Source organism: Lacerta agilis, chromosome 1 (assembly GCF_009819535.1).
Source record: "Lacerta agilis isolate rLacAgi1 chromosome 1, rLacAgi1.pri, whole genome shotgun sequence".
NCBI classification, from domain to species: domain Eukaryota; kingdom Metazoa; phylum Chordata; class Lepidosauria; order Squamata; family Lacertidae; genus Lacerta; species Lacerta agilis.
In genome coordinates, this window is record NC_046312.1 from 67,678,309 (window position 1) to 67,690,534 (window position 12,226).

Genomic DNA, 12,226 nt, shown 5'->3' on the forward strand with positions numbered 1-12,226 from the left:
GGTACTTTTATATATAACATTCACCATGAGAAAGGGCAGTGTTAGATGTACTTCACGTTTTTATTTACCGTATTTATTGAGTGGGCATCTTTGGGGTAAAACAAAGTAAACTTGTCCAAAACTTCTTTACAATAAGAACATCACGATGTTATCAGCATAATCTATGAAAACCAATCTATGAGACCAATGTGATGGTCATATTTTTAAGTAAATTATCATGTCCTATGATGTACTTACCACACACAGAGAGCATCCAATTAGTCCAGTTAAGCACCTATATATTTGTTTTCACTTGTTTTTCTTAGTATCTTCTATGATGCTATCCATTACAGGCGTTCCCTTTAATGTATGGTGAATATATGTTGGTAATTAAGCAAGCATTTTTGTTAAAAAAGAAGATAATGTGTGTGTGTGGGGGGGAATGATATATTTGAAAAATTATTAAATAATTTATGTTAAATACTTACAATATTTTAGATAAACCGTATGTAAAGCTAGGTATGAGTGGTAGCTACACTCAGTAATATGGATAATACTAAATATCTGATGAAGCCACCTCTTGTGTTTTATTTTTCTCATTGGCTAATAATGTTTTCTCAGTTCCAGCTGTGTTGTATGTCTGTGTGTGAGATTAGTGTTCATAGCAGTATGAACCATTAGTTAGCAGCTTGACTAGTTAAATAATTACCTTTACTTGTACAGACTTGGCCCTTGTTGTCCTTGACAATATGATGCTCTCATGTGCAATTAAACATTAATTTGCCCCCACTCTCCTTGGGTCTGTGCTTATGGATTTTCATCACTTCCAGTTATGCCCCACTGATTATAAAACCTTGGTTTCTAGCCTCTGAAAACCTGATTAGACTTGTGCTGCTCTGATATAAGGTTGATCCCCCCCTATACTTTCTAGGCTTACTATTTTGGAGCAGCAAGTATAAATAGCAAGTAAAATATTCGTTCATTCCTTTTTTAAATATAGGGAATGGGAACATTTTGAAGTTACAGTGGTGTTTCGTGCGACCATTCACATGTGAGTGTATCAGGTAAGAATTATTTTTTTGTTAATAATTTTATTTTCAAATGCTAGGTTTGTAGAAACACACAATAGGTTTCTCTTTTAGAAAAAGCACATACATGCATCTAAACATATTTCTTATGCTGCAATGCTATACACCCATCACAAAGCAGCAGAGTTCTACCACGTACCACTCATAGTAGTTACTGAAATGTGATAAAAGACAGTATTTACCACACTGCATGTCTACAGTATGCAATGCAATGCAATGCAATGCAATGCAATGCAATGCAATGCAATGCAATGCAATGTAGCACACTCACTAACTTGTCACATTTAGGCTAAGCAATTACTTAGTCCAGATCATAAGTAGGCAGAAGTAAGAAAGATGAACAGCTACCATGAAGCTGTTGCAGTAGTTGGGGAGATAATTTTTTTGGCTGGCAGGTATCAATGAAGAACAAGAAGGCAATGACTACAGTGCTTCTTCCAGGTTTAGTATCAGTCAGATCAAAGGATCAGATATTAGGTGACCAGAATGGAGTGTAAGTCAGTCAGATAAACAAGGAACCTCTAGGCTGTAATGTTACTATAGCGAGACAGCACATAGTTCCCTCTCAGTGGAGAAGATGTTTCTTACACTGCTCTCTGTTGTTAGACTCTAGTGCACTAACTCTGTAAAACAGTCCAGACTTGTTTTTATGGAAGCAGTAGTTTGCTGACCTAGATGGGGATTTCTCTGGAGTTGGTGATGTGACAGCTTAATGTCTGGAAGAAAAGCAGAAGGCCTTGGAGGGTAATCTTACTATGTGGCAGGGTAGCCTCAGATACTGATGGAGTGTCTTTTTTTGGTAATAATAATAATGATAATTCTTATCTTTGTTTAGGTGTAGGTTGTGACTTCTCTTGAAAATATATTTTGTAGGATCTAGTGACTGCCTTATTTCATACATGTTATAGACAGTTGTGGACCTGTGAAAACAGGTTACGTAGGCAGTAAGCTTCATATATATGACAGGTTGCAGAATTCCCTTGTTTGTATATTCCTGTCCTGTCGTCAGTCAGTCTACCAGAAACAAAATCATTTATTTACTTTGCTTTAAATTTTGCCCTGCTGAAGGATGCAAGGTGTTGATATCAAGTATGGAACACTGTAGGTAGACCCATGCCCCTTGGAGGACTCAACAACAGAAACATAAATTGACCCAGAGAGGATGGTGAAAAATAAACAAATGCATAAAATAAAAACATTAGTATTCCTGCAAATACATGCATGGAACAATATCAGAGTTATAATTATAATTCATATTTTTAAAACGATGCTGTGCACTGTTGAAAAAAAAATCCAATCATAACTGGCAAGAAATCTGCTTTTTTGAGATTAGAAAAGGAATTTTCTTGTCAAGTGTCTTACAACAAAGGACAGATTTTTTTTTTTAACTTTGAGGAAATGACATGGTGATGTCCTTTCAAATGAGGAAATGAATCCTCTTCCTGTGAAAATGAAATCCTGCACATATCTCAGTTGCCTTTTAAGCCTTTCAACCTGTCAATGAAATTGTGTAATCAAATAATAGCATGCCTGAAGCTTATAGCCTTTTCTTGAGAAGTAGTATCATCAAACGATGCGCTCTATTGATTTTAATCACACTGAACCAGATTTTTTAAATTTAAGAGTAACGGTATTGGCTTCAGTAGGATTACTCCAGAATTTATATCATATAAGCTCAGAATTCTGTTCATTTAAGAAAAATATTATTCACTATAAGGTACTGGAACATCACTAGGCGAAAGAAAAATAAGGTCAGATTTTCTTTTTCTGGAAGCTATTCAAATAGTCTTTCCCTCTGACAACCTGCTAAAATTGTCAGATATTTTTGCCTCCATTTTGTGATGAAAATTCAAGGTCATTGCGGTGCTCAAATGTATATGCTACTTTACTTTTTCTTCCTAGTCAGCCTGAGTTCTTGTTCACTTTTTCATTTTTTTATCCATCATATATTGTACTTCAACACTGCTATGCTAAAAGTGCATTTTCTTTTTTCTTTTTAGTTTATTAAAGGTATTTCCCGGTTAATCCTAACACTTCGGAGCATGTCTGCTGGTTCCCAAACATGTTCAACCAGTAAAACTTGCATGTTCTTTACAGTTATCCTTTGAGCAGAAAACTGTTTCAAATTCTGCTAAATTTTGCTTTGCAGGAGCTGAAATGAAAGAGTATTAACAGTATGTTTTTTTGACTTTGTTTTTCCATTAATTTTTCACTTTATAAATGGAGTTGTTAAGTTCTTACTTCACTATAGAACGTTTTAGTTTGTCAGGATTTTGTAGGTCATATGAAACGAACTAATTCCATAAACACAAGGATTTCATCCCCTCCCTTCTCCCTTCATGGCCCCTAAATCTGTTCTGCAGTTTTTTCCTACCTTCTAGATCAAATTTGAGGAGGATGTGGGGTTCTCATGTGCAGGGAGGAGGGAGTTCTGGTGTGTAAGTGAGAATTTTTTATGCTGAAGGAAAAATCTAGCTGGATATTGCCCTGTAAATTGACTTCTGAAAAGCCTTCCCCCAGCTCTCCAGAACAGATTTGTGCCAGTGTGTAGGAACTACAAGGAACAGTGGGATTCAGCAACCTCTAACTCAGTGGCTGTCACTGCCCCAGAAGATCAAGCACCTATTGTTCATATTCATTGAAAACCTTGAAAGTATTTGATGGGAAAAACAGACTTAAGATCTTGCAAAACACTTCCTGGTTTTCTCACTTGCCCCAAATATGCTGCCAGAGATGCTTTCCCCCTTTATGGCTTCTCTTTCCAAGGTACCTCCAGAATTTCAGTACCTTCCCTGTCCCTCCTCAGCCTGCATCATTCTGATCCCAGTCCGAACCTCCGAATTCCACCCACAAGGTAAACTCTTTGCAGGAAACATGGCTAAGGTTATGCAAATTTATACAAGTTCATGTTATGCTATTCAAAAAAAATATTTTGGTTTCTTCTTACAGAGTCTGTATTGCCATGGTGTAAAATTTGATTTTATTGGGAAGAAATCTTCACGGTGACCTTCAGCAGAGTAACTAGAATAATAACTCAGTGAGTTGATATACTTTGGCAGTACAAAAATTAAAATAAAATAGTAGCAGGGAAGCATTTACCTTGTGTATATTTGCTTTGAGATGCAACTAGGCATATATAATGTGGTTAAGCAAATGTAACCTGTTTCCATTTAGACAATTTTGACAGTGGTTGATTTTGTTCTATAATGGCATGGCTGAAATATTGATAAACTTGAGTTAGCACCTTCAAATGTTTGAATGTGACACATCACAAAGCACATAGGTTAGATGGCAGACCCAGTTGTGCTTATTGCTTGTGAATGTACTCTTAGAAACATAAAAGGATAATAATAGAACCACAGAACTGTAGAGTTGGAAGTAATAAAAGTTTTGTGTTTGTTAAGCAGAGATGAAATATTTGGATACAGTTACATAGTATTGTTTTGTTTTTTTGTTTAATTATCTAGCTTTTGGTTTTAGACTTTAATAACATGGCACAATTGCACATGAGCTTCCTATAGCTTTCTGGTCAAAATGTAAAGGGTCCGTTTCACCCGTAAGGACTTTACACACCTTTTACTTTGATTACTACAAGCTTTTGTCTGTCCAGAAGGGATTATAATTATTTATCCTGCATTTGTTTAGGTAACTTCTGTTCTTCTTTGATATTTTAGGAATGCTTTAAAATGTACTCTGGCTCTCTGCATAAAAAGAGATTAGGAAGCTAGCTGTAAATTTGATATGCTTGGCTAACCCAAAAAGCGTACAAGAGATTCTTTAGGTTAATTATTCTTCAGTATCCATGTGGTGGGTAAATCACACTTGCACTTTGCATGGTTGACCATTAAGCTCACTAATATGCTGCTATATGTCAGGGATAGCTGACTTCTGCATTGTTGGGGACCATGCCATTCTCTTAATCACCTGGTGGTAGGAAGTGTCTATTAACTAGCAACTGACTTTCTCATGAGTAGTCAAGCTCCATAATAAAAGTAGGTGCAGTGCAATACTTAGGATATCACAGTTATAGAACCCATGTGCTCAAGGTTTAGCCAGGACATTACATACAAAATCCAAAAGAGAGAGTGTGTATGGAGTCACTATTTCTTGGGAATGGAATCTATTTTCCTTTTCCTTACAGCTGAAACTGTAGACCAACCTTTTATGGCACCATGCTTAGAATTTGGTAGGGCTATAGAGGGTGCTGTAAAATGATTTGGTCCCGGGCTTGCCAGTTGGTCTTTCCTGTCATATGTTTAAAGTCAAAATTTAAAACCCTTTTCATATAGCTTGGTAGCAAACATTGGAACAAGCACAGCTCATCAATGAGCAAAACCAGGACCTATGTTAGACCCACTGCCAACATGTGAGATGCTGGGGCCACCTGATTCCTGGCATGCCCATGGTAGCAGCCAACAGAACTGAGGGGGCAGCTTCGACTGGAGCTCTGGACTGCATGCCCAAACTCACCATCCTGCCATATTAATTAGGCTGCCCTGGTGTGCTTCTGGCATGGAATCCAGAGCTCCAAGTGGCAATGGGGACTGCAGGCAGCTTGGCAATGACACAGATCAGAGCTATCTTGATTATGTTTGTATTGGCCCCAGCCTACACATTTCACAGTTGAAGTGGCATAAGATGGCTGTGCCGCCACCATTGCAGATAGGTCGGCAGGTAGCAATCTTGGAGGTGGAGAAGACATATCTCAGAAGTTGTAGGATCTGGGGGAATATAGGCTACCCAGTGAGGAATATAAAGAACATTAAAGAGCAAAGGCTTTAAGGGGGATGGAATTGTTTTAAGGTCTGACACACCAGCTTAAATTAAGTATTCTTCTTTTAAGGATCAAGCAATAAGTTAGGATCCAAAGGCTTATCTAGTCCAACATCCTATCAAATACCTGAAGCCCTGTCAATTCATTCAAGCTAGTCAAATACACATTTACCTCTTCAGCATAATAGGTTTTGTTTTGTTTTATGTTTTCAATTTTTATTCTACAACTGAGAATATACACAGGGAAGAATTCAGTGTTGTGCTTTTACAAATGTTCTGTCAGCACAAGCACTGAACAACCCCTCCCTTCTCCTCTATGAATGTTTCTGGGGGTTTTCCCATTCCCACTGAGCCAATTTGGGGTGCAGGAGGCAAGACAGGAGGGAAAACCTTGTTATGCTAGGGGAAGTCCAGTTAGTTGAATCCAGCCCAGAATGATAAAGTAAGTAATAACAAACAACAGAACATTCAAGCATGCTGTTTCTGTATGGTTTTTTTTTTTTTGGGGGGGTGTCTTTTAGTTTATGAACAGTAAGCAGATTGAACTTAGTCTGTAGACTTCAGTGGTTTCTTTCTATCCATTCTTACTCCAGCTCCCTTCCATGACAGTGCTACCTATTTCAACATGGTCCTCACTTTTTGAGGTAAGATTTTAGGTTGTACATAATATTCCTTCTAATATTACATCATAAAAATGTAGCATTATATATTCCCCTTTTGTAAGCTAAAATCATCAAGATAAATAATTTCACCTGCTTAAAAAAGCTAAAGGACCCCTGACAGTTAAGTCCAGTTGTGAATGACTCTGGGGTTGCGGCGCTCATCTCGCTTTACTGGCTGAGGGAGCCGACTTTTGTCTGCAGACAGTTTTTCCAGGTCATGTGGCCAGCATGACTAAGCCACTTCTGGCGAAACCAGAGCAGCGCACGGAAACGCCATTTACCTTCCCGCCGGAGCGGTACCTATTTATCTACTTGCACTTTGACGTGCTTTCGAACTGCTAGGTTGGCAGGAACTGGGACAGAGCAACGGGAACTCACCCTGTCCCAGAGATTCGAACCGCCGACCTTCTGATCGGCAAGCCCTAGGCTCAGTGACCTAAATAAATAGGATTTTTTCTTGTCTCTCATTGTGGACTACACTGCATGGAATCCATTTTTAACCCCCCCCCCCACTGCCTTGCAAGTCTCTTCTTGCATGCATTCTACACTTTGCACAATGTGAGGAGCGATGTTGATTTGATCCCACACCATTGCTTCTGCTTTTATGGAGATAGTTTCTGGTGTTGCTGCTTTACTAGTGAATGAGAACATGTGCTGCTTTCCTTTGAGAGCTAATCTATGATATTACTAGTCTCTATGAAAGAAAGAAACGACTGCTCAAGAAACTATTTTTTCCAGTAATCACAACTATGTTAGACCTTTAGTAGAACAAGAGTTTTCGATTATTAAATTTTGAGTAGTGTTTGGGTTTAATATTAATAGGAGAGTTTCGGGACTAGACAATTGGGGCAGAAACCAACCAAAATTGAATACTTTTAAGTCTCATTGATTTCAGTGGAAGAGCTTCAAGCATGTGCTCAACTCTCCTATTACGGTAATTCCTTTGTCATGTTTATGGCTGGTTTGTTCTATGTACTTACACCATGAACCTGTATATGTAATGTTCTCTAGCTTTAGTATGTCTGATTCCCCCCCCCCCCCCCAAAAAAAAATAGAAAAGAAGAATGGAAATGTGCAGTCTCAACCTCTTTTTCCTATAGACCAGATTTGCTCTTGAGAAGTTAAGCAGGTTTAATTAACCAATTGAGTTAATTTGGATATAATTTGGATATAATAATCATTTCCCATAGTGAAATTCTGGGTTTATAATTTCACAGTAAAATTTATAGAATAATATATAAAAATAAGACAGAGGAGGTCTGTTGTACCTGAATAGAAAACAAACTCAGAAAATAAAAAAGGCTACTAACTTTAGGGTCACACTGGGTATTATTATAAGAGAGACAGAGCTACCCCTGCTCAACATCTCTTTGTAATGTCAATCATGAACAATACGACACCATCACACTGCACTTTCCCAGCCTCCACAAGGCAATGATGTGAGGCAGGGGTGGGGAGACACAAAATTGGTGGATGTTATACCGTGCATAGTTCATATTGGAGACAGCCACTTCACATTTGATCCTTTAATAATGTTTACACACACAAATATCTGTATGAAGGGAAATACTTGCTACTTCCCCGTGGTGTCCTATTTCAAGAAAATCATATTTTAAAAGTTGGTTAACTTACAAATTTGGGCTTTTGCAAGAAATCTAGTCTTTTTAATATGTTTTGCTACCTTAGATTGTATAAAAGAGTGTGTGTGTGTGTGTGTGTGTGTGTGTGTGTGGAGAGAGAGAGAATGAGAGAGATCAGAGGTCATTTTAATGCCACCAGTCCACTAACTGTGACCTTCTGATTCCTTTTCTCAGCTTTTTGTTCTGCTTCCTTCAACAGTGGACACTGAAGTGCCAATCTTTGTGATACTGTTTAATTTGCACAGCAGGATCTACACGACCAAACAGATGGCAGATCTCAGTCAGGAAAATACAACTGCAAAATGCACTGAGTGTTGCACATCATTTGGACCAAGCAATGTTGTACTTTTTTGCCCCCGTTGCAATAATGGCACCATGTGCCCTGAAAAAGCTGTAGTAGAGACCTCAGATTCACCAACTACTTCAGTGAGTGAATGTTCGGATCCCGAAGACACCATGTCAAAGAAACAAACATCTTATTTAGCAAATGTAAGGATACTAACTTCAAAGGTTTTATTTTCTTCCTGTTCCACTATCCTTCCACCACCCAGTGTATATTCAGATAACTTTCCCTTTTGTGAAATGCCTTTGTGAAATCTGGCCAGTGATAGTTGTTGTTGTTCAGTCATTCAGTCGTGTCCGACTCTTTGTGACCCCATGGACCAGGCCAGCGATAGTAATGTCAGGCAAAATAGGAAAATGTCAGGATTCAAACCTATAAAGCACCCCCCTCCAGGAAAACTGCTTACCCACTCAGCCACAGAAACAGGCAGAAGATGTGGGGCATTTGCCACCCTCCAGGTGACCATGTACAATTCCAAACCATATGCGGCAGGACGAAATAGGACACATAAGAAACTCTAGCCCTCCGAAACAGTAGAAGTCTTGCCTGGAGAAAGTCCTAGGCTTATACTCAGGCAGGGATAGGAAGCTTAAGCTTGTGTAGACACACCTGACAAAGTGCTGACCAAGCCAGTTGGGTGCTGGATGGGCAAATTACTTGTTTCTTAATGGACCTCTCCTCCATCTTCCTGTGCTGTTTTTCTTGGCCGGCTAGCTCTGCTAAGTTATTGATCATATATGCCTTGTTCCTCACCACCCCCTGCCAGTTTATGGACTCCTTTACAGTGGCAGCAGTATCTGTTTCACTTGTGGGTTCAGAGAGGCTGCCCGCTTTGAATGGAGGGTTCACTGAACTTACTTTTTTTAAATAAGAATTTATTGGATTTTAATAATAATAAGCATACACAAAATACAAATACAAACACTACAAAAATACAAAACAAAATACACACCAACAAAACACTTATTTATCCATCCTTATCCTTTTTATAATCCTAGGTTTGGGACTTCCTCATGTCCTCTCTTCTGCGTTCATTTCTAATCTTCTTTAGTAACTTTGTAACCTTGTAAAATCTTCTTTCTTACACCTAATCTTAATCTTACAATTATAATCAACATATCTTCAATCTTATTCTTAACAAACAAAACATCAAATTCCACATCACAACTTCTTATATCCTCTCTTAACTTAACTTTCTAATACTGTAGCCTATATTCCTTCTGATTCCAATTTCAGATATTAATAAATCACATCTTAACAAATATCTAAATGTTTCTTCCAGTCTCATACACCGTTTCCCCTCTGGTTTCAGAGTTCCGTGGTCAGCCTTTATAATATCCCCTTTAAATAATCATCCTGTACCCCACCCCCCTCCTATCCATCGCAACCCCTCCCCTTACCTTTCCTATCCCCCACAAGTCCCCCCAATCCACTCTTTCCAGCTCTTTTTTTCTTCTTCCATTATTTCCTTCATGCTCAATTTTATACTTAGTATTCTTCGTTGTAGCTTCTCCTCCTCCAGATTGTAGCTTTCTTCTTGGTAGGTAGTTGCTCTGGCATCATCATAAAGTATCTCTCCTCCACTCTCAGCTGCATATTGCATTTTCATGGTTGTTGTTCTTGAGCCCTTGGGCTCTCATCCCCAGAGCTCACTGTAGTGTCCAGACTATAGGCTCCCAGTCTCTCACACCAAGGGAGCCTTTCTTGTTTTCCAACTTGTATGTCCTCCTCTTCCAAAAATTCGTCTGGATCTGCCTCCTTTCCATCCTTTCCATCGAGTGGGTTTAAAAAGCAGTTCGCTAAAACAGCTCCAATCTGGGTGAACTTATCTGTAACTCTCTGCTGAAGCAATTGACATTCCAACAATAGCCTTCGCTGAAATGGTGTCAGTGTTGAGTTTAGCATTCTTTAAGCTTCGAGGACACCGTGGGATTTGAATAAGCAGGAAGTGGTGAGATCTCAGTAATTTTCCAACTGCGCAATCCAGTCCGAAGCTGCCATTCCCCGCCTGACCCAGACTCCTTAGCCAGGGGGATTAACGGTATCTTCCCTTTTAGTTTGTAATCCACAAGAAGAAATAAATCAAACTCTCAGTCTACCCCCCAAGCAGGGGTTTTCTAAGGTATACAAAATCAGCTCTCCACTTGAAATAAACAAATCTTTCACAGCTACAGTTTCTAGGTGTTACTTTAAACTTGCCGCTGTCAGAGAGAGACGGACTTCCTCTTTTGATCTCTCTCTGTAAGCCGAATTTCAATAGAATTTGCAAATCAATCGTTCTCAGTACTTAGAGTCCTTCTTTTGTAATCCAAATTAGGGAAAAGCAAAGCGCTCATCTCCCGTCAGCCTCCGCCGCTTCATGTTTTCAGGCAATTGATAGGTCTTCAGAGCCGTGCCAGAGCCCCGCTCACTTGAGCAAACTTTACTAAGTTTCCTCAAGAGCAAGGAAAGCACTTCTGGCTCCCGCTAGACCCCAAGTCCTCAGGATGCTCTTCCTGAGGTTTAAACGGAGCCCACAGTGCGGTTGTGGTCGCTCCTAACCCAAAAACAACGGACCCCCCTCGGATCTGAGAGAGGTCCCGACTGAACAGAATGGCGCTCCACCGGAAGTCCACACTGAACTTAAATCCTAGTAGTAGAAAAAGCATTGGCACCCCTCCCAGTTAAGACTCTCATCCTGAAGTGAGATTGAACTCTCAGTAACAAAGAAATGGCAGCTGTATGAAACCTTTTTATTGAATGGCATGACAGATGGAATAGCATCTGAAACAAAGGCAGGTGGGATTGCCAGCCTTTTGTCCCAGCAGGAGTTCGTTGCCATTGAAAATTGCATAACAACAGGCAGAAGAGTTGCAGGTGTTATGCTCACCATGGCTTCTTCTACATGTTGGTTATGCCTTTACAGTACCTGTTTAAGCAGCTGCCTGCCTGTCATCTTGCAAAGGTGCAGGAGCCTGTCTGGTAGCTCCCACAGAGGAAAACCTACAAGTGTTCTGGTGATTGCTAAGGATGAGTAAGCTGTCCAGACTGACTCATTCTCTGATTCATCCCACACCCCGCTCAGGCCACTTTGAGGGCGTCAGAAAGAACACCCACTATTCCCAGAAGCCCTTTCTGCCGGTCCCCTACCTCTGAAACGCAAGCTCCCTAACCTTCGTCTTTTGAAACCTAATAGGCATGGCGCTTTGAGCAGTGACAGCAGAGAGATGAAACGAGTCCCCCTTGCAACAACTGGTGTGACATCATGAGATCAGTTTCAGTTGATGTTGAGAATGTAGAAATGTTGAATCATTTGATTTTCTTTGAAATAATAGCTCAGATTTAATCTCACAATTTTCAAATGTTACAATAATTGTGTGGAGAAATTAAGCAGAAGTGGTGATTGACCTAAATTTCTATTATTCCCCTGATTCTTTTTATAGAAAATATGTACAAAGGACATTTTCTTTTGTTTTCAGTCCAGTGCTATGCACTGCATTTATCTGAGAACACAAGTATTTTAAACTTGTAGAGCACAAATCTTTAAAAGCTTTAGTTGCAACCCCCCCTGAAATAAATACACATTCAAAACTAATGCGTTGGGAAAGCACTTAAGATTGAAACTCCAGAGGATTACCCATAATTTGGTAAATTAACACAAATTGGCCTCCTTAAAGTAGTGCTCTTAAAAAGCGGGATGCAAACTTTGAACAATCTCAAATAAACTTTGTTTGAACATACCATGAGTGATTTACATCTGAT

At 39.4% G+C, this 12,226-nt stretch overlaps 1 protein-coding gene across 8 annotated transcripts in view; it reads left to right on the plus strand.

The window, feature by feature from the left end:
• The first annotated feature begins 973 nt into the window (after positions 1–973).
• Positions 974–12,226, plus strand: part of STK33 (serine/threonine kinase 33) — a 41,236-nt gene continuing 29,983 nt past the window's right edge. For 2 of the 8 annotated variants that reach the window (XM_033153116.1, XM_033153135.1), the window contains exons 1-3: positions 3,996–4,104; positions 6,434–6,484; positions 8,317–8,631. In XM_033153116.1, coding sequence (XP_033009007.1) covers positions 6,443–6,484; positions 8,317–8,631 — 357 coding nt within the window. In that variant the 5' untranslated portion in view covers positions 3,996–4,104; positions 6,434–6,442. Of the gene's footprint in view, positions 1,044–3,995; positions 4,105–6,433; positions 6,485–8,316; positions 8,632–12,226 lie in introns of those variants that run through there. The other 6 variants (XM_033153126.1, XM_033153145.1, XM_033153163.1 and 3 more) reach the window with 6 other exon arrangements.